The sequence below is a fragment of the Hemiscyllium ocellatum genome, chromosome 39 (genome assembly GCF_020745735.1).
Source record: "Hemiscyllium ocellatum isolate sHemOce1 chromosome 39, sHemOce1.pat.X.cur, whole genome shotgun sequence".
Taxonomy (NCBI): domain Eukaryota; kingdom Metazoa; phylum Chordata; class Chondrichthyes; order Orectolobiformes; family Hemiscylliidae; genus Hemiscyllium; species Hemiscyllium ocellatum.
Window position 1 is genome coordinate 29,287,406 of NC_083439.1, and position 19,579 is coordinate 29,306,984.

The 19,579-nt window shown below is 42.9% G+C and overlaps 1 protein-coding gene across 4 annotated transcripts in view; it reads right to left on the reverse strand.

Annotated features, from left to right (window-relative positions):
* The window catches only part of LOC132834373 (multiple C2 and transmembrane domain-containing protein 2-like), a 521,106-nt gene that overhangs the window by 174,105 nt on the left and 327,422 nt on the right, over positions 1-19,579 (reverse strand). For all 4 annotated transcript variants that reach the window (XM_060853214.1, XM_060853212.1, XM_060853211.1 and 1 more), the window contains exons 13-17: positions 16,159-16,261; positions 15,689-15,791; positions 13,532-13,633; positions 6,972-7,046; positions 5,253-5,372 (exon numbers count right to left, since the gene is read on the reverse strand). In XM_060853214.1, coding sequence (XP_060709197.1) covers positions 5,253-5,372; positions 6,972-7,046; positions 13,532-13,633; positions 15,689-15,791; positions 16,159-16,261 — 503 coding nt within the window. The remainder of the gene's footprint in view (positions 1-5,252; positions 5,373-6,971; positions 7,047-13,531; positions 13,634-15,688; positions 15,792-16,158; positions 16,262-19,579) is intronic.

Consider the following 19,579-nt stretch of genomic DNA (forward strand, 5'->3'; position numbering starts at 1 on the left):
GGATTTTGACCCAGCAACTTTTAAGGAGCATTGGCTGCATGCAGTCTCACCAATGCCATTGCAGCAAAGGGACTCTATGTTTATACTCCATTCACTTGCAATAAAGACCTACAGAAATCCAAAGATTACTTTCTGTCTGACAGCAGAAATGTTTCCTCTTTTTCATATTAAATGGAAGACCACTTAGTCCAAAATGCTGCCCCAGCTGCAGATTCCTTTAGTTACAGGCAGGTAGAGTCACAGAGTCATACAGCGTCGAAACAGACCCTTCAGTAATCCCAATCTGACCTAGTCCCATTTGCCAGCATTTGGCTCCATATCCCTCCAAACTGTTCCAATTCATATACCCATAGAGTTGCCTTTTAAATGTTATATTTGTACCCATCTCCACTACTCCTTCTGGCAGTTCTTTCCACACACGCATCACCCTCTGCTGAATAAGATACTCCTCAGGTCCTTTTAAAATCTTTCCCCATCCACTTTAAACCTATGCCCTCCGTTTTGGACTTCCGTACTCTGGGAAAAAGACTTTGACTATTCACCCTATCCATGCCTCTCATGACTTTGTAAACTTCTAAAAGGTCACCCCTCAGCCTCTGATGCGGCAGGCAAAATAAAATCCCCAGTCTATTCAGCCTTTAACTCAAACCCTCACATTACAGAGCTGTAAGATTTATTAAAAGTTCAGCTTGAGGCCAGCAGATTTTGATAATATTGTACAATATGCAGATGTAGGCCAGCTACAGGGTATATAGCCTTGCTGGGTAGCAGTACTGCCCTGGCACTTGACAGATGTGCCAGTTTCCACCACATCTGTTTCCAGAGACTGCATTAGGGATGAACTTGGTCGTGCAGTGTGTGCTTAACTGTTTAGCGAAGATGCCAAGCTTCCTCTTACCTTCCCTCTTGTGCTTTCACACTGCACGCCATTTCTCTTCCCCCTCTTTGTTATTCTTTACTGTTCAACGGGCTCTTGAAGGGATCAAGGATCTTAAACCTCTCAGCTCCGCTCCATCTTATTGCTATTGTGACATGCCAGCGGAGAAGTAGTTTTAAGACGTTAAAGGGACATATAAAGCTACAGGCATGTGACGATAGTCAGTCAATCTCATGCATCTGTTCAAACATCAAAGCATAAGAAATAGCAGCTGCGATAGGCTGTTCAGAAACTGCAACGTCACTCAAAGCCCACAAATTCTGCCTTCCTGCCAGATTTGCTTTGGCATCTACCCAAATGCTAGAGCCCATGGCAAGGGCTTCCTTTTAAGTTGTTTCAGGGTCAAAAATGTTCCAGACAATCTGCAGCTCTCTATTAGGGGACTCCAGACTCCGTCAAATTCAACTCAAAGTGCTTGCCAAGCAGAGCATTTGAGGGTCCACCTCAGACAGACTGGTAAGGTCATCAGTTTCCAAAATAATTGGTCGTTGCTAATGAGGTTGGTTCATTGGTACATGCTGGTGCGCAAATCTGACAGGGTGGTCCGGTGGCTCAGTGGTTAGCACTGCTGCCTCACAGTGCTATCAACCTGGGTTCAATTCTTATCCTCGGGTGACTGCCTGCATGGAGTTTGCAAATTCTTCCCGTGTCTGTGTGGGTTTCCTCTGGGTGTTCTGGTTTCCTCCCACGGTCTGAAGATGTGCAGTTTAGGTGGATTTCCCATACTAAATTGCCCATTGTATCCAGGGACGTGCAGGTTAGGTGGATTAGCCATAGGAAGTACAGGGTTACAGAGATAGAGCAGGGGTTCAGTCAGAATGCGATACTGTTTGGAGGGTTGGTGTGGACTCAATGGGCTACTCCCACACTGTAGGGATCCTATGAGGTCACTGAGTAGCACACCACTTATTCCTCAGCAGAATTCGTCACTGTCAGTGCCCTACTTTTAGCTCAGCTATTACCAGGAATTGGACAATAATGACAGAACAATTACCAAGGAAGGCAGAGAACATTAGAAAGGAAAGTAACCCACGTCATTCTTTGAACATCATCACAGCAAGTGGTTCAAAAACAATGTTGGTAACACGAGGTCACACAGTTAACCTTAGAACAAGGAGAAAGTGAGGACTGCAGATGCTGGAGATAAGAGCTGAAAATGTGTTGCTGGAAAAGCGCAGCAGGTCAGGCAGCATCCAAAGAGCAGGAGAATCGACGTTTCAGGCATGAGCCCTTCTTCAGGCTCATGCCCGAAACGTCGATTCTCCTGCTCTTTGGATGCTGCCTGACTTGCTGCGCTTTTCCAGCAACACATTTTCAACCTTAGAACCAGTTCAATCTAAGGGAACATCAGAGCAAACATTTTTACACACACAGAAGAGTAAAAATCAGAAGCACTTCACCTCAAAACTATCAGTGATGGTGGTGGGGTGGAGAGATCTCAAGTGAAATATCAAAACTGGGACTGATACCTTTTCACTAGACAGGGTTAAGGGTTAGCGATTCAAGACGGGTTCATGAGAGACCAATGGTGATCGAACTTTATAGCGTAGCATACTCAAGGAGCTGAATAGCCTGCTGCTGTACCTACACCCCTAATAGTGAGCAGATTCCCAGTGTGCTCATCAATGGGGGGAGTAGTTGAGAAACATGAAGGAAGACAGAAATCACTTTTAAAATGGGGCTAACAACATTATTACAATCATTGAAAAGTTGAAGGAAGATTAATAACAACCTAGGTTTTACATTTTTATTCAAGGGAAAATGGGACAGGTGATATTCGAGCTAGTTACAGGGAAATAGTTTACTTTGACTCTCTCAAAATTCTTAGAACTCTCTCAATTATTAATGTTACAACCAAACGCTATAGAAACTCGTATCCGATGAATAATGTTAAAATCCAAGCTGACAAGCATTTGGCAGTTTTCTAAAAAAAAAATTTATAATTGAACACTTATGGGAGTCAAAATTGTCCAGAGCAATGCTTTTGAACACAAGGCCGATAAATATATTCAACCATGGCTCTTCACAACCCACACCATTGCCACCTAACTTGAGCTCATCAACCAGAAGCTTTCCAAACCATCCAACCCTTGATTTTGCAGAGGTGTTGAGTTTGATAATTGCACAAAGATACATCTTTGGCATTCTCCCAAAAGATTGCAATTAATGCTGCCGAGCAACAGTCTGTCACTTTTGTGAGTCAAGCCTAACTTGTCTCAGTGGATGATACACTCATACACTGAGTCAGGAGGTTACGTTCATACCCCGTTCGCAGTTGCTGTAATAAGCCCAGACTGATACACCAGCTCTGAATTATCAGAGGGACAACTATATTGATGTGGCAAATGCCTTCACAGATGTAGGCAACATAGATCAGGGATTATTTTGAGGAAGAGCAGAGAAGACTGCCCAGGATCTTGACCAACATTTATTTCCCAACCAACATGAATAAGAAAACAAAATTGTCACAGTGTGGGACATGACAGCCATGTTTCCCACATTACAACATAGGATATACTTCAGAAGTAGGAGAAAGTGAGGTCTGCAGATGCTGGAGGTCAGAGCTGAAAATGTGTTGCTGGAAAAGCGCAGCAGGTCAGGCAGCATCCAAGGAGCAGGAAATTCGATGTTTCGGGCATAAGCCCTTCTTCAGGATTCCTGAAACGTCGAATCTCCTGTTCCTTGGAATCTGCCTGACCTGCTGCGCTTTTCCAGCAACACATTTTCAGCATACTTCAGAAGTACCCAACTGGTTGTTTTAGAAATATCTTCTTATGATCATGCAAACTCATTACTCTTATAATATCCAAATATACTTGAAAAGGGTGATAACCAGGACTAAAATATGGCAGCAATTCAGACGGTTAACTGTATGGTAGATGGCGCAACAGTTTCACAAAACCAAAGTCAAGAGGGTACATCTGGCAGCATGGTGTGCTAGGTAGACCAATGAATATCCCCGTACAAACTACAGACCAGATCACATTACTGACACATCATGTGCTGCTTATGACAGGCCCCTCCAGTTTGCCACTCTGAAGCATCGCAGAGGTTAGCCACCTGCAGATCAAAACCAGAAACTGAAAGTGCTGGAGAAACTCAGCAGGGTCTTGCAACATCTGCGGAGAGAGGGAGAGAGTTATGGGTTTGAATCCCGATACGACTTGGCTTCAGATCTGGTTGTGAAGAAGAATCAGAACCAGACTTGAAACACTAACTCGGTTTCTCTCTTCGCAGATGCTGCCAGACCAGCTGAGTATCTCCAGCACTTTCTGTCTTGATTTCAGATTTCCAGCATCAAGTGGTTTGTCTTCATTAGGCTGGAGATCGAACTGGCCTGACACAAAAGAAAAGGAGGGGTTAACAGGGTCCATGGTACTGGTCTGACACTAGGGGGAGTACTTTTACTCCTCATTGACAGTGACAATGATTTTGCACTAACCAGATGATAACCTCCTTGGTTGCATTACCAATTAAAAAGGGGCTGTAGATGCAGGCTGGGCGCCTCTCGAAATGGCGACAGAGGCTGCCCAATGTCAGCGTATACCTTGATTTCTCTACTAAAAGGACCCAGTGCTAACAGAATCAGGTGGATAGCCTGCAGTAGACCCCTTCCAAAGTAAAGGGTAGATCAGAAAATAGGGCAGTTAGCATTTTCCTGGCAGCTTTTCAGGTACTATCACCCAACTTTCTGCCCAAGCTAGTCAGTTATAGAGTTAAGGAGAGGGATAGCTTCAAGATAATTTACAGTTAATTCCTGGGAGAGTCCAGGAATCCCCTCATGTGATATTTCATTTAAAAGCCAGAAAATCAGAATTAATGGCAGGTTTCTTTACCCGAGGATAGAGGATTTCAAGATTATTTTTAAGGTAAGAGGAGAGAGATTTGAGAAAAGACATGATGGGTAGATTTTTTTAGACACAGGGTGCATTTGGAATGAACTTACTGAGGAAGTGGTGAATACGGCCACAGTTACGATGTTTAAAAGATGCTTAAATAAGTACATGAATAGGAGAGGCTTGGAGGGATATGGGCCAGGAGCAGGGATGTGGGATTAGTTTAGTTTGGGATTATGTTCAGCATGAACTGGTCAGACCGAAGGGTCTGTTTCCATGCTGCATTTTCTATGTGTATTTTCTTGAAGCAGCAAGACCACGTGACCATTGTATTGAAGACTGTTAACTTAGAGGTTTTCTATATTAAGATATTGCAGTGTAGCTTAAATGCTGCTGTACCATATCTGAAGCTCCTATGGTCAGAACACTGTTCTCCTTCTGTGCAGATGAGAATTATAGATTGCAATAATATCACCTACCAGAAAGGCGATTAAACTTCTCTGGGGAGAATGCCATTCAAAGCAGCTCTGGATGAACTGCAAAGTATTCCATATCGCCCTGGTGATATTCCGAACACGCCGAACGTTCCTCGTTAATGTCTGTGAACATCAAACAAACGGGGGAAGAGACTGGATCAATGGTAGTTGTGCAGTCTAACAGCAGTGCACCAATTTGCCTTCACTGTTCTCGGACGAATGATTCAGCCCGAAGGGGTTTGATTCCAACAAAGGCCATGCTGAACAGTCAGACAGCAGCGAAGACTTTGTGACCTTTCTCCACACTACCCCCCCTCTCCCCTTTCCTCCCTCCTCAATCACTTGAGTTTACCTGGATAACAAAGCTCTTTAAGATAGATGTAAAATTTCCCCAATGCTGTTGTAGATCATGGCTGATCATCCACCTCATTAGTCTTACCTCAGCAGAGGTGACAGTACGGCCAATGCAGAGGAGAGCGAGCGAGGTCTCTTGAGGAAGCCCAGCTTGGGACATCTGTGAGCACCATGGCTCAAGAAAGGACCAGAACATTTGACATTTTAACTCTATTTCTTTATTTTTCTACTTCTGTGCAAAGACAACTATTGTGCCGAACTTCTTATCTTACCTCTTTAGTTTGCTATTTCTGCAACTAAGATTTTGTTCCGAGGTATTTTGTACCCAAGATAACGCTGTGCGTGGTGACATTGTACACTCTTATACCTCGTGCTTGAGCATACAAGACACTGAACATAAACCTAAAACCTCATTGCTTTTTGCACGCAATATCCTCACATCTGTTTATGTCTTTAATATCTAGAAATATATCATAAGAAATAGGAACAGGAGTAGGCCATTCAACCCCTTGTGCCCCTGCTCCTCATTGGATGGGATCATGGCTGATCTGGCAGTCCTCACGTTCACTTTCCTGCATTGTATAACTGAGATACACATTAAACCATCTCTCTAAACAGAGCTTCAAAACACTTGTAAGGGCATAGTTTATGCCTTCGCATCACATGCTCACAAAGCTGGAAGATTTTAACGTACTATTCTTATTACTGCGTCTCAGATCTTAATTAACAGTCATCAGTATTTATTACAACAGCATCCACTGCATTTTCCCAGACTAGTTCCTGAATATTTACAGCCATAAGCGAGAGATTCCACTACATTTTCCCCAGACTAGTTCCTGAATATTTACAGCCTTAAGCTAGAGATTCCACTGCATTTTTCCCAGACTAGTTCCTGAATATTTACAGCCTTACGCGAGAGATTCCATATTAACATATAGATGGTTAAGAGCTTCCACCAGGCCCTCAGTAAAATAAAATTATGTGCCCTGAAATTTTACACCGGTGACCCCATAATCATGCTCTCCATTCAGAACTGTTAAAGTGGTTCAGTTAGCACAGTTGGCTGGTTTGCAATGCAGACTGATTCCAAAATCTCAGGTTCAATTCCCATACCAGGTAAGATTACCATTACCTCTCCCCTCCCTGAGGCATGGTGACCCTCAGGTTAAACTCACTATCAGTTGCATCTCTCTAATGAGAGAGCAACTCTATGGTTCTCTGGGACTATGGTGACATTACCTATACTGTTACATCATTCAGGGTTCTAACAGCAAGAACCGTCAATAAGAATACACAATGGGCTCAACAAGTAAATTGAGAAACCACAAATTTGCAAATTACAGCTGTCGGTGTAGAATATTCAAGTACCTTTCTGGAAAATTTGGCATTTTCTTCTTGATTTCTTGGTTCTTTGGGTTTAAATGTCCGGATACTTGCTTTAATCTGAGGAAGTTTAAAAACAAAATGAGCATTTTCAGAAAGTTTCCACGAGTAAGAGAACATGATCCAGCAAACCTGCTGGAATTCACCCATTTTGTGTTCCCATTAGAAGCCAGGCTTGAAGACAGCATAACAACACCATAGGACCCACACTCTAATAATAAAAGATATTCGATGGAAGAAACATGTTTGTTGTCTGAAGATTGACATGTATTGAGATTTTGATCAAAAATAAGCTGTGCTTTCTTAGAATATGACACTCACCTGAAAGTTCAGTCTCAATGAATTTACTCCTTGATTTGCTGGTTATCTAAGGCATTGTGGGATAAAATAATTTCACCACAATAGCCAGTCATGTAAACATCCAGAAAACTGGTTTTGTATCAACGCTAACCTTTTCACTAGAACCTTTCATAACTCCTTCCATACTTCCTCATTTTTTTCTTGACTGAGTGTTGCTGCATCAGCCCTTGCTTGAACTGGACGATATATTGGACGTAGCTCCAGCCCTCACATCGACAACTACATATCGACAAGTTAGTTTCCCGTTTCCATGTTTGTTCTGAAGAAACATAAAGTTTATGGGCAGCATGGCCCCAAACCACTATTTCTGGTCTTAAAAAGAAATTTGTCAAAAGTCCTTTTGATTTTATTTGATTTATTAGTGTCACATATACAACGAAAAACTTTGTTTTGCACATAGTATCATAGAATCCCTACAGTGTGGAAACAGGCCTTTAGGCCCAAAATATCCACACTGACATTCCGAAGAATAACCCAGCCAGATCCATTCCCCTACCCTGTTATTTTACATTTACTCGTGCCTGCACATCTTTAGACTGTGGGAGGAACCCCACACAGACATGGGAAATATGCACAAACTGTACAGAGACAGTTACCTGAGGTGAGAATTGAACCCAGGTCCTTAGCACTGTGAGGCAGTAGTGCTAACCACTAAGCCACTGTGACATGCACTAGAGGCAGGTCATACCATACAAAGGTTATAGAATAATAGAAAAGGGCGAGGAATATAATGCTATGGCTGCAGAGAAAGTGCACAAACAGCAAGATCAACACTAAATGTAAAATTTGAGAGGTCCATTCAGAAGTCTAATAACGGCAGGGAAGAAGCAGTTCTTGAATCTGTTGGTTCTGTGTTTAATTTTTTTGTAACTTTTGCCCAACAGAAGAGATTATCAACAAGGTGGGAGGGGGGTTATTGACTATACCTTGGAATCTTTTTTTCTTTTGAGTCCCAAAACATACACCGTTAATAGCTTCTGCTTTTGCATTTTCTTAAAAGCACCTTGTTTAATTGATAGTTCAATGCCGAGAAACCAAAGCCTCATAAAAGATATGAGGGATATAAAATAATAGTGAGGGACTTAAGACTGCAATCCAGCCAGAGGACAGCAGTTACATGCTGCACAGTTTAATATTGCTGGATGTACTGACTGTAACTATTTTAACTCACTTGAACAAAACAGTCAGCAAAAGGAACAGGCCTTTCAGTTCTTCCTTCCAGCTTTCCTTCCTGCCATTCATTATTATTAATATTAAAATGTTAACTACCATATACAATATGAGAGGAACATAAATTAAGACATTGCCTTTATTTACAGTAATACTTAGTGTTACAGATGCTGGAAAGCTGAAGTATTCACCACTCTCTCTGTAGAACTCAATTGTTTACACTGACATAACCCAAGCTTTTGCATCCTCGTCTGCAAATTCTGACTTTAATTGCAAATGCAAGAATCAGTGTAAAAAGGTCTAAATTTTCACCTCACACTATTAAAGAGAATCCAAAGTTGCCTTATTTCTAGACACGAGGTCTTTCCCACATAATCCTACGGACAAATTCACGTTAACATCATTGCACCGTGAGCAAAACACTGGTTCTGCTCTTTGCTGATTCCCCACAAAGTCACTTTAGATGTTCCAGCTCTCTCACACAGGATATATCCACTTCTAGAAAAACAGATGCGAAAATCACATAATTTGCAGTGAATGAATGCATAAAATCTAAATTTGGAGTGGGATGTCTTTAACCGTCAGTCAGAGTTGCCCTTGTGTGTCTATCGTTGTGTTCCACTGGAACACTAACACTCCACATCTCAAATGAAATTCACCGAAGCATCAAATTAAAGAGAAAAAAAATCTGGTTCACTTGCAATCCAAACCAGAGCCTCAATAATTTCTCACGCATTTAAATTGTTTCTTTTTAAAACACATTGTGTAATGCATATCACTGTTGAAGTCTATTCAGAAATAGTGTTTTCACACAATTTGTTCTGTAATAGAGTTAGCAACTTACCATTATCTGTTTAGTAACAAAGAACCATCAGTACTGACGTTACCAAATAACAACAATGGAAGATTTCACTATAAAGTTAAAGCCATAGTTTATTTTTTATTTAAAGAGATTAACTGCAGTGGTCCGAAGGTCTACTGTATAGAAACAACACCAAAACCTGTGGATCTAAATGCATTTAACTACTGCTCACTGTGTTCAGGGAATTGGTTTCTGAAATTCAACAGTGAAACACTGATTTCGATGATCAGAGGAAGTACAATAATTCAAAACAAAAAGTGGCAGAAATGGCTTCAAGCATTTTGTGCACGATAAATGCATCAAAGGCACGAGAACGCTATCAACCCCAAGCTACATATTTCCCTGACCTTGGAAACATGTCGCCCACTCCCTCATGGTCGAAATGCTGCAACTCCCAGCCGAACTGCATTGCGGAGGCACCTTCAAGCAGTGGTTCAGAACGGCAGCTTTCAGTCACCCTCTCAAGGGTAACGAAGGACGGGGAGAAAATAGTGGCCTTGCCAATGGTTTCCATAGCCAGCGAAGAGAAGCTTTACTGTTAGATTCTGCATAGTTTGATATTGCCGGATATACTGACTATTAATACTTCAGCTTACTTTTATCAAAACAGCCAAAGGAACAGGCTATTCAGTTCTGGAGGTAAAAACAATGACTGCAGATGCTGGAAACCAGATTCTGGATCAGTGGTGCTGGAAGAGCACAGCAGTTCAGGCAGCATCCAAAGTGCAGCGAAATCGACGTTTCGGGCAAAAGCCCTCCATCAGGAATAAAGGCAGTGAGCCTGAAGCGTGGAGAGATAAGCTAGAGGAGGGTGGGGGTGGGGAGAAAGTAGCATAGAGTACAATGGGTGAGTGGGGGAGGGGATGAAGGTGATAGGTCAGGGAGGAGAGGGTGGAGTGGATAGGTGGAAAAGGAGCTAGGCAGGTCGGACAAGTCACAGGGACAGTGCTGAGCTGGAAGTTTGGAACTAGGGTGAGGTGTGGGAAGGGGAAATGAGGAAACTGTTGAAGTCCACATTGATGCCCTGGGGTTGAAGTGTTCCGAGGTGGAAGATGAGGCGTTTTTCCTCCAGGCATCTGGTGGTGAGGGAGCAGCGATGAAGGTGGCCCAGGACCTCCATGTCCTTGGCAGAGTGGGAGGGGGAGTTGAAATGTTGGGCCACAGGGCGGTGTGGTTGATTGGTGCGGGTGTCTTGGAGATGTTCCCTAAAGCGCTCTGCTAGGAGGCGCCCAGTCTCCCCAATGTAGAGGAAACCGCATCGGGAGCAACAGATACAATAAATTATATTAGTGGATGTGCAGGTAAAACTTTGGTGGATATGGAAGGCTCCTTTAGGGCCTTGGATAGAGGTGAGGGAGGAAGTGTGGGCACAGGTTTTACAGTTCCTGTGGTGGCAGGGGAAAGTGCCAGGATGGGAAGCTGGGTCGTAGGGGAGGGGGGGCGTGGATCTGACCAGGTAGTCACGGAGGGAACAGTCTTTGCGGAAGGCGGAAGGGTGGGGAGGGAAATATATCCCTGGTGGTGGTGTCTTTTTGGAGGTGGCGGAAACGTCAGCGGATGATTTGGTTTATGCGAAGGTTGGTAGGGTGGAAGGTGAGCACCGGGGCGTTCTGTCCTTGTTACGGTTGGAGGGGTGGGGTCTGAGGGCAGAGGTGCAGGATGTGGACGAGATGCGTTGGAGGGCATCTTTAACCATGTGGGAAGGGAAATTGCGGTCTCTAAAGAAGGAGGCCATCTGGTGTGTTCTATGGTGGAACTGGTCCTCCTGGGAGCAGATACGGCAGAGATGGAGGAATTGGGAATATGGGATGGCATTTTTGCAAGAGGTAGGGTGGGAAGAGGTGTAATCCAGGTGGCTGTGGGAGTCGGTGGGTTTGTAAAAAATGTCGGTGTCAAGTCGGTCGTCATTAATGGAGATGGAGAGGTCCAGGAAGGGGAGGGAGGTGTCAGAGATGATCCAGGTAAATTTAAGGTCAGGGTGGAATGTGTTGGTGAAGTTGATGAATTGCTCAACCTCCTCGCGAGAGCACGAGGTGGCGCCAAAGCAGTCATCAATGTAGCGGAGGAAGAGGTAGGGAGTGGTGCCGGTGTAATTACAGAAGATCAACTGTTCTACGTAGCCAACAAAGAGACAGGCATAGCTGGGGCCCATACGTGTGCCCATGGCTACCCCTTTGGTCTGGAGGAAGTGGGATGATTCAAAGGAGAAATTGTTAACGGTGAGGACCAGTTCGGCCAAACAAATGAGAGTGTCGGTGGAAGGGTACTGTAGGGGACGTCTGGAGAGGCAAAAACGGAGGGGTTGGAGGCCCTAGTCATTTCTACTGTGATTCAGTTACAATGACTAAATTCAATAAATAGCCCATCACTTCTGTACTTCAGTTTAAAATAGCTACTAATGATGTTGGGTGTCTAAGGATGGTACTGACTCTCCACATCATTCTCGCAAACATTACAAGTTCATATCCTGGTGGCAGCAACAAAACCATAAAATACAGAACCAGGATGAGGCTATTCAGCACATCAAGTCTTCACCAACATTCAATCATGACTGATACGTTTCTCAAACCCATTCTTCGCCTTTTCACTGTAACCCTTGATCTCCTTAATAATTAAGAACTATCTATCTCTGTCTTAAATATAATAAATGAATTGGCCTCCACAGCCTTCAGCAGCAGTAAGTTCCATAGATTTACCATCCACTGGCTGAAGAAATTCCTTCACTTCTAAAGGGTTGTCCCTTCACGCTGAGGCTATGCCCTTGGGTTCTAGTCTCTCCTGAAAATGTGTTGCTGGTTAAAGCACAGCAGGTCAGGCAGCATCTCAGGAATAGGGAATTCGACGTTTCGAGCATAAGCCCTTCATCAGGATGAAGGGCTTATGCTCGAAACGTCGAATTCCCTATTCCTGAGATGCTGCCTGACCTGCTGTGCTTTAACCAGCAACACATTTTCAGCTGTGATCTCCAGCATCTGCAGACCTCATTTTTTTACTCCTAGTCTCTCCTACCAGTGGAAACATCTTCTCCACATCCACTCTATCCAGGCCTCTCAGTTTGCTGTAAGTTCCAAGCAGATGTCCCCCTCATCCTTCTAAACTCCAAGTACAGACCCAGATTCTTCTGCTGCTCCCCATATGATAAGCCTTTCGTCCTCAAGATTATTCTTGTAAACTTCCTCTAAACCCACCTCTCAAACCAGCACATCCTTCCTTATACAGAGGGCCCCAAACAGCTCACAATATTCCAAATGCAAAGTGGCAGATTCAATCAAGTGGTTCGTGTTCCGGTATTTCTCTTGGAATTGTCCGTAGTTCTCCAGTTTGGTCAGAAGCCACACTATCTTTCCAGAAGGATCGCTTCAGAGTCTGGGAGAAAGCTCCTGGCAAGGTTAATGGTCATGGGGTCAGAAGACCAGCTGCTCCTGTCTGGTCTGTCAGCCCTGCCCACCCTCCACTGATTGGTCCATGAGTTGCTGTCAATCAGCCAGGCTCCATTGTGAGGTGTCACATGATGGTTTTCCTGGCAATGGGGAATAGGGAGATCCCTTGGTATTTTCCAAAGTACACTTTGTCTCCTTTCTTGATGACAGTGATGATGGCAAAATCCTTGATCTCAGCAGAGATTTTCATTTTGTTTCAGATTTTCAGGAACAACTGATGGAGATGACCAAGAAAGTCTACTCCTCCAAATTTGAAATGTTCATTGGAATCCCATCCATTCCTGCAGCTTTCCTATGCTCCATTTGTCCAATGGTAGCTTTGACTTCTGCCCCACTAGATGGGAGTCTGAGTCCATCTTTGATGGGGAGCTGGGGAACTTCCTCAAACTGGCTCTTATTTACGATGGTCTCATGGCTTAGGAGTTCTTTCAAGTGTTCTCACCCATCAAAGGCTAAAGTTTTCTCGTCTCTCGAAAGGGGTCCATCCTCACTCTGCACTGATTTGAGGTCAGAAGTGTTGGGCCCATATATTACCTTTCTGGCATTGAAGAAGCCTAGAATAGTTCAGTACAAAATGATTGCCACTGTCAGAGTTACAGTGAACCTGTGACCATATTCCCCACTAAGGTAAGGTCATGAAATATGATTACATCACAGCTTGTTCAACAGGGTTGCAAAGAAATCTGTGCTGCAGTATTTCCATTCTCACTCACCGGGTTGTAGATAATATCCATCTGTAAGTAAAGAACTCCTTTCTCTGGTCGGCCCAGCTTTCTGTTCTTCAAAAAATAGGCAGTCTCTTGACCGTTCTTGATCTAGAGTCACAAAGGAGAAAGCTCAGTGGAAACAAAACTTAACAATGCAAACTCGCACATTCACTCACCTATAAAAATGGAAGTGGCAGGATCAACCCAGTGACTGTGTGTATATATACACGCACGCACGCACACGCAGTGAACTGTTGCAAAGCTAAAATTGTTTGTGTACCAATGTTCAAATTGGGAATGTTTAAAGGGTCAGGTGGAGTCTGAAATGAAGCCTTTCCTCCAGGGTTATTGCTTCAATGTTAACCCAGGTCGTGACCCTAGGGTTAAGGTCTCCTTTACACTTTAACTAAATGAATCTGACAATGGTTATCCTCATGTAACTATGTACCAAAATGTAAAATAAAGCCAGATACATCTCAGTGACCTATTTACTCACCTAGTTCAATCGGTTGTTTGGAAGCTGCTTGACCTCACATTGTGAGACAGAGTAACGGTTTAAAAGAGAACTAGGAATAGAAATGCAGATGTGAGCATACGTTCAAGAAGATTGGTTGTTGTGGGGTTGATGGACTAGGCTGTGATTTAGAAAGTGCAGCTGAGAGTGGACAGAGGAATTGTTTCTTACCAGGGGAAACGCAACAGGAATTGAGTTGGAAGGAGGAAAGGGAAGGTGAATGGAAGTAATCAGTGATAGCCCTCGAGTAGTAAGGTCCCATGATATAGCAAGATCAATGAGTTGGTGCATTTAAATTGAAGGAGGCATTAAGGAAAGTTCATCTGTTATCATCATCATCATGGGTCATTGTTTGAGTTGACAATTAATGGAGACTATGGAAGGTTAAGCAGTTGGGAAACTTTATCTTTTATTTTTGTCTTTCAACTATACAAGAACAAGGCTTTACATGAGGTTTCACCTGGAACAGGCTCTCATTAATTCCAGTAATCATGTGAGTTTACCTCATTAATAATATAGACCCTCTTATTTACATATTAACAATAACCCCTTGCACTACATCTTTCCCCAGTTTCTGGCTCCACAATATTTACATGATCCTCCAGATAAGAAAGTACTGAACTCTGAATAGCGAGCACAATGAGCTGACATTGGGTTTGAAATCATGGAGAATGAGAAACCAGTGAAAGTATCTCCATGAGAAAATTTCCACTGGATTCGGCTGGTCAGCAGAGAAGGAGGAATTAAATCAAAGCCGGGAGAGGGGGTGATGGTTCTCTGATGTGTGGCTGATTCCCCAGACTTGACATAAGGTTCGATGATGCTCAGCTTTTCCGCGTAGTTGTAATAGTTTATAATGAACACTGATTGACCATTGCACATTCTACACACAATTTATGGGCCTTGAAATTTCTCAAGCCTTTTGGCATTAGACCAGTAGAGTTTGGAGCAAAAGAAGGTAACATTTATGTTGGTTGAGTAGTCACATACACCACCTTCTAACGTTTCTCAGCTGCTTTCTGTCTATAGTTTACCAGGATGGGGCTATCCTCCTTCCCTTCTTTGGTCAGTTTGGACCCAAGTAACTTGAAATTAGGGCTAACTTGCTTGTTCCACCTTCAGTTCTAAAATGATTGACTCATTCCTCAAGAGTTAAGCAACTTAAAGCTCAACATGTAACTCTCAGGACAGCATCACCCATTACTTGGCACAACGTTAACTAATTTGGCAATGGATTATGGGCAAGTTATGTCCCTGTTTGCCTGGAAAGGGAACGAATGCAGCTGGAGATAGGTTGTGATGCTTAAACTGTTAGGGTCTAGAGCTGATAAGCAGAACAAACTGAAACTGTGATCTTGGCTATCTTGGGCTTCTACAGATCACTCGTAGAAGGGCCATAGGTTACATATAACAACGTGGCAAAGTTTTAATCTTTATAAGTTCTGCTGCCTGTCAAAATCTCTTAGGCAAGAATCTGAATATAATCATTGGGCAACAGGAGTCTCACCCACTCAGCTTAAGTGAAAGGGTTTTTGATATCACACAGACATGGGCTTGGTACTGGTGTAAAAAAAAACCTGATGAACACTAATCTCTAAAAGTAACACCTGTAAGTAAAACCGATGGTGAGTACAAAATGTCTAGCTTACGGAAAGCAAGGGTATTGCAACTTTGCCCAGGAAGTCTGGTGGCTTGTCTCCATCCTCATCAAAGACTGTCACCTCAAGGACATCATGGATGTCCCTGATGTCACTATAAACAGGACAGGAAGACACCATTAGAAAGTATGTACTGTCACAACATGTCCAATCATTTCTGATTAGGCTAATGCTCTTTTAATAGCACATAATTTAAGGCTGTTATTAAATTCACTCTGAAGGTCTTTTACATAACATTTAATAGAAAATTTCAATATTACTTGATATTAAATATTGTACTGAGAAAAGGATTTTACACAGAAAAATTGAATGATGCCAGCAATAACTAATGTGTTTATCATGTAGTGCTGCTTAAGGCTTGAAAAGCAGGATTTTCTTATATTTAACCCTCAAAAAAATTGATCCCCACATTGGGGGAATGAAGAGATACAACTTTCAGGTTAATTTTAAGAGCAACTTACAACGAGAAGACTTTGTTCCATTCAGGATTGAGGTTCTTATACACAGTGTGAGTTTGTAGCTTATCATTGCCCAGCTCCAGCACACAGAATGGATCACTTTTCCCTGCATATGACCAGTTAAGATTGGTTAAGAAAAAAAAAATCAGTGGAGCATATCTTAAGTGCTAAACTAAGTTGTTTAAGGATATAGACACACAGGGGAAGGTACAACAAAAATTGTAAGAATGATATCAGCTCTGTATAATTATAAATATCAGGAAACATGAATGCAAAGACCATAAAATTACATAAGGATTAGACATAGACATAGAAAAAAATGTCTGCCTTGAAGAATAGTAGTTGAGGTCAATAGCGCAACTACACTGAAGGTGAGACCAGATCGGTAACTGAGGGGGACAAAAAGTAGATGGGTATATTGATAAGAGTTTGAGAAAGCAGGGTGAAAGGAGGCTTATATACAGCATGAACACAGCTGGCCTGTCTGAATAGCCTGTTTCCATATTGTATGTTCTGCTTAATGCGATTCATAGCTGCATCTAACAATTGGATAATATTAGCATCAAGCACAGAAGGACAGGTGCAGTGCCTTCGAAAATTTGATTTTCATGACAATCGCCACTAGATGAATGAAAAATAAAACTAAACTTCAGCAGTCAACTTTTCCTGGAACCAGGAAGTTAATAGAAGTGGGAAGGGTTGGAGAAACAGGAGGGAGTCACATTCGGAGGGATCCTGGGTGTACTGTTACCCCTGGGGAGGTTTCCAAGGGGTGAGCTGGAAGGCCGGTTTATTGGCTACTGCAAGGTGGTGGGTAGTCCACATGCATATTTAAGGGACTAGGTCGTATACACTTACAGTGCAGTACTCACTGGTATTATGCTAACAGCAGTATGGGCCCCAGTCTAAACGACAATTTGGTTCTTCTTTGAATGTTATCTGGATTTCTTTTTTTTACACTAAACAACACATTGCACAGACCACTAGTAGCATGGTGGCTCAGGGATTAGCACTTCTGCCTCCCAGCACAGGAACCTGGATTCAATTCCAGCCTCAGGCAAACGTGGAGTTTGCACATTCTCCCCATGTCTGTGCGGGTTTCCTCTGGGGGCTGTGGTTTCTTCCCACAGTCCAAAGGTGTGCAGGTTAAGTGGATTGGCCATGGGAAATGCAGGGTTGCAGAGATGGGATTGGGTCTAACTTAGTGAGAAGCTCTTAAGAGAGTCAATGAGGACTTGATGGGCTGAATGGCCTGCTTCCACACTATAGGGATTCTACTCCATCTCTCTTCTCAGACTCTCGTAAATGACCACTATCGTTACTGTCACCTTTGTACATGTCAGTATTTCACTGCCATAGCCATTAACTATGGAGGTGCCCTCTCTGCACTAATCTGGGGAGCTCAAGGAACTGCAGGATCCATTCAGAGGGCTGCCAGAAGTGAGGATCACATTTATGCACCAAATGCTGCTGTCAGAGAGCTTTGGAGGGATTTGCTTGCTTGGTCCCTGTGAGATTTAATTTTAAACTCAGCCCCACCTCCCTGACATTATCTAAACTGTCTCTATGTGGAAGCAACTTCTCAATCTCTGACCTGCCTCAGCAGCACCCACAACTGGAGCTGCTGAACCTCCAGGTTTCCTCTCAAAATCAATCTCCTGGTGTCAATGCCATCAAATGCAAATTAGAGGCACCTACTTCATACCCAACTTCAGGGTCCTGAAGTCCACGGTAAGATCCTGCTTAATGGTTACAATGTTCCCTATTCCTTCTGACACAAGTGAGACAACGATAGAATATATTCCTCGTGACTAACGTACAAATATTTATTCATCCCCACACACAAATCAAACTTGCATTTATCTGTGAATTCTACGAAATAGCGCCTCTCTCAGCCGCACAGCGTTCCAAAAAAAAACTGTGTCTGAAGAAAGATGTTTGAAGTGCTGTCAATATTGTAATCCAGAAAATGGAGGAACCAATCTGCACACACCGTGCTCCCACAGAAGACAAAGCTTCAGTAAGCGGATCATCCCTATTTTAGCACTGGTTACGAGACTCGTGTTGGTTGGGACACTTTAAGAGTTCCCATGTTGTTCATCAAGTAATGCTGTGAGATCACTTATCCATCTGAACAGTACTCAGATTTAGCACGTAATGTTCCCCAATTCATCTTGACAATGGAAGCATTACAATCTAAGAGCTTGTTGAGAAAAGGGGCACATCTTGTCGATGCACTTATCCAGCAATGATCAGGACAATTCGCAAGAAATAGCAAAGGAAAGGGAAAGTAACAATTATACTGCATGAGAGAAGAGTGCTGATTGATTGGTTAAGTGGATTATGGCACTGCCATGGAGAGTGCACCTGCTAATGATGAGTGACAGTTAACTGACAACCTTTGTATACCTTTTATTTATGCAGGAGGGCTAACTGATTAGTCAAGAATGTGCCCTGGCAGAAACCAGAAAATGGCTGTCATCTCTTTCTTTGAGTTAAAACAGGCCTTATGTGCATACAATGTTCCTTCTGCCTGCCAACTACAGGATCCTATACATTAATGCACGTACTGTTACATAGATTCAAATATGGCACAGTGAAAGCCTGAAGTGCAAGTAATACCAAATGATGGCTTACCCAAGAACGAGGCAGCAAACTGCCCTTACTTTTAACAGGTGATATAGGGAAGTCCTGCCCATTAATGTTTTCAATATCATTTCAAATTGTCAGCAATGATAATGATTGGACCCTTCAAAAATCCCAGAAAAAGTCAACAAAAGATAAAAACAGAGAAGATGATACTAAAAAAATCTCAAAATGTTTATGGTGAAAATTAAATGGGTTGATGATTACATGATTACAAATATATAGATTTAAAAGGGACCTGAGGAGCAACTTTTTCACACAGAGGGTGGTATGTGTATGGGTTGAGCTGCCGGAGGAAGTAATGGTGGCTGGTACAACTACAACATTTAAAAGGCATCTGGATGGGTATATGAATAGGAGGGATATGGGTCAAATGCTGGCAAATGGAACTAGATTATTGAGGACATCTCATCAGTATAGACAAGTTGGAACAAAGGGTCTGTTTCCATGCTGTACATTTCCATGATTCTATGGTATACATGGCCCATGCACTCTTAAATTGCAGAGATAAACCCTTCCAATTCATATACCCATCCAGATGCCTTTTAAATGTTGCAATTGTACCAGCCTCCACCACTTTCTCTGGCAGCTCATTCCATACACACCCCACCCTCTGCATGAAAAAGTTGTCATTTAGGTCCCTTTTATATCTTTCCCCTCTCACCCTAAATCTATACCTTCAAGTTCTGGACTTCCTCACTGCAGGGAAAAGTCCTTGTCTATTTATCCTATTCATGCCCCTTCTGATAAGGTCACATCTCAGCCTCCGACGCTCCAT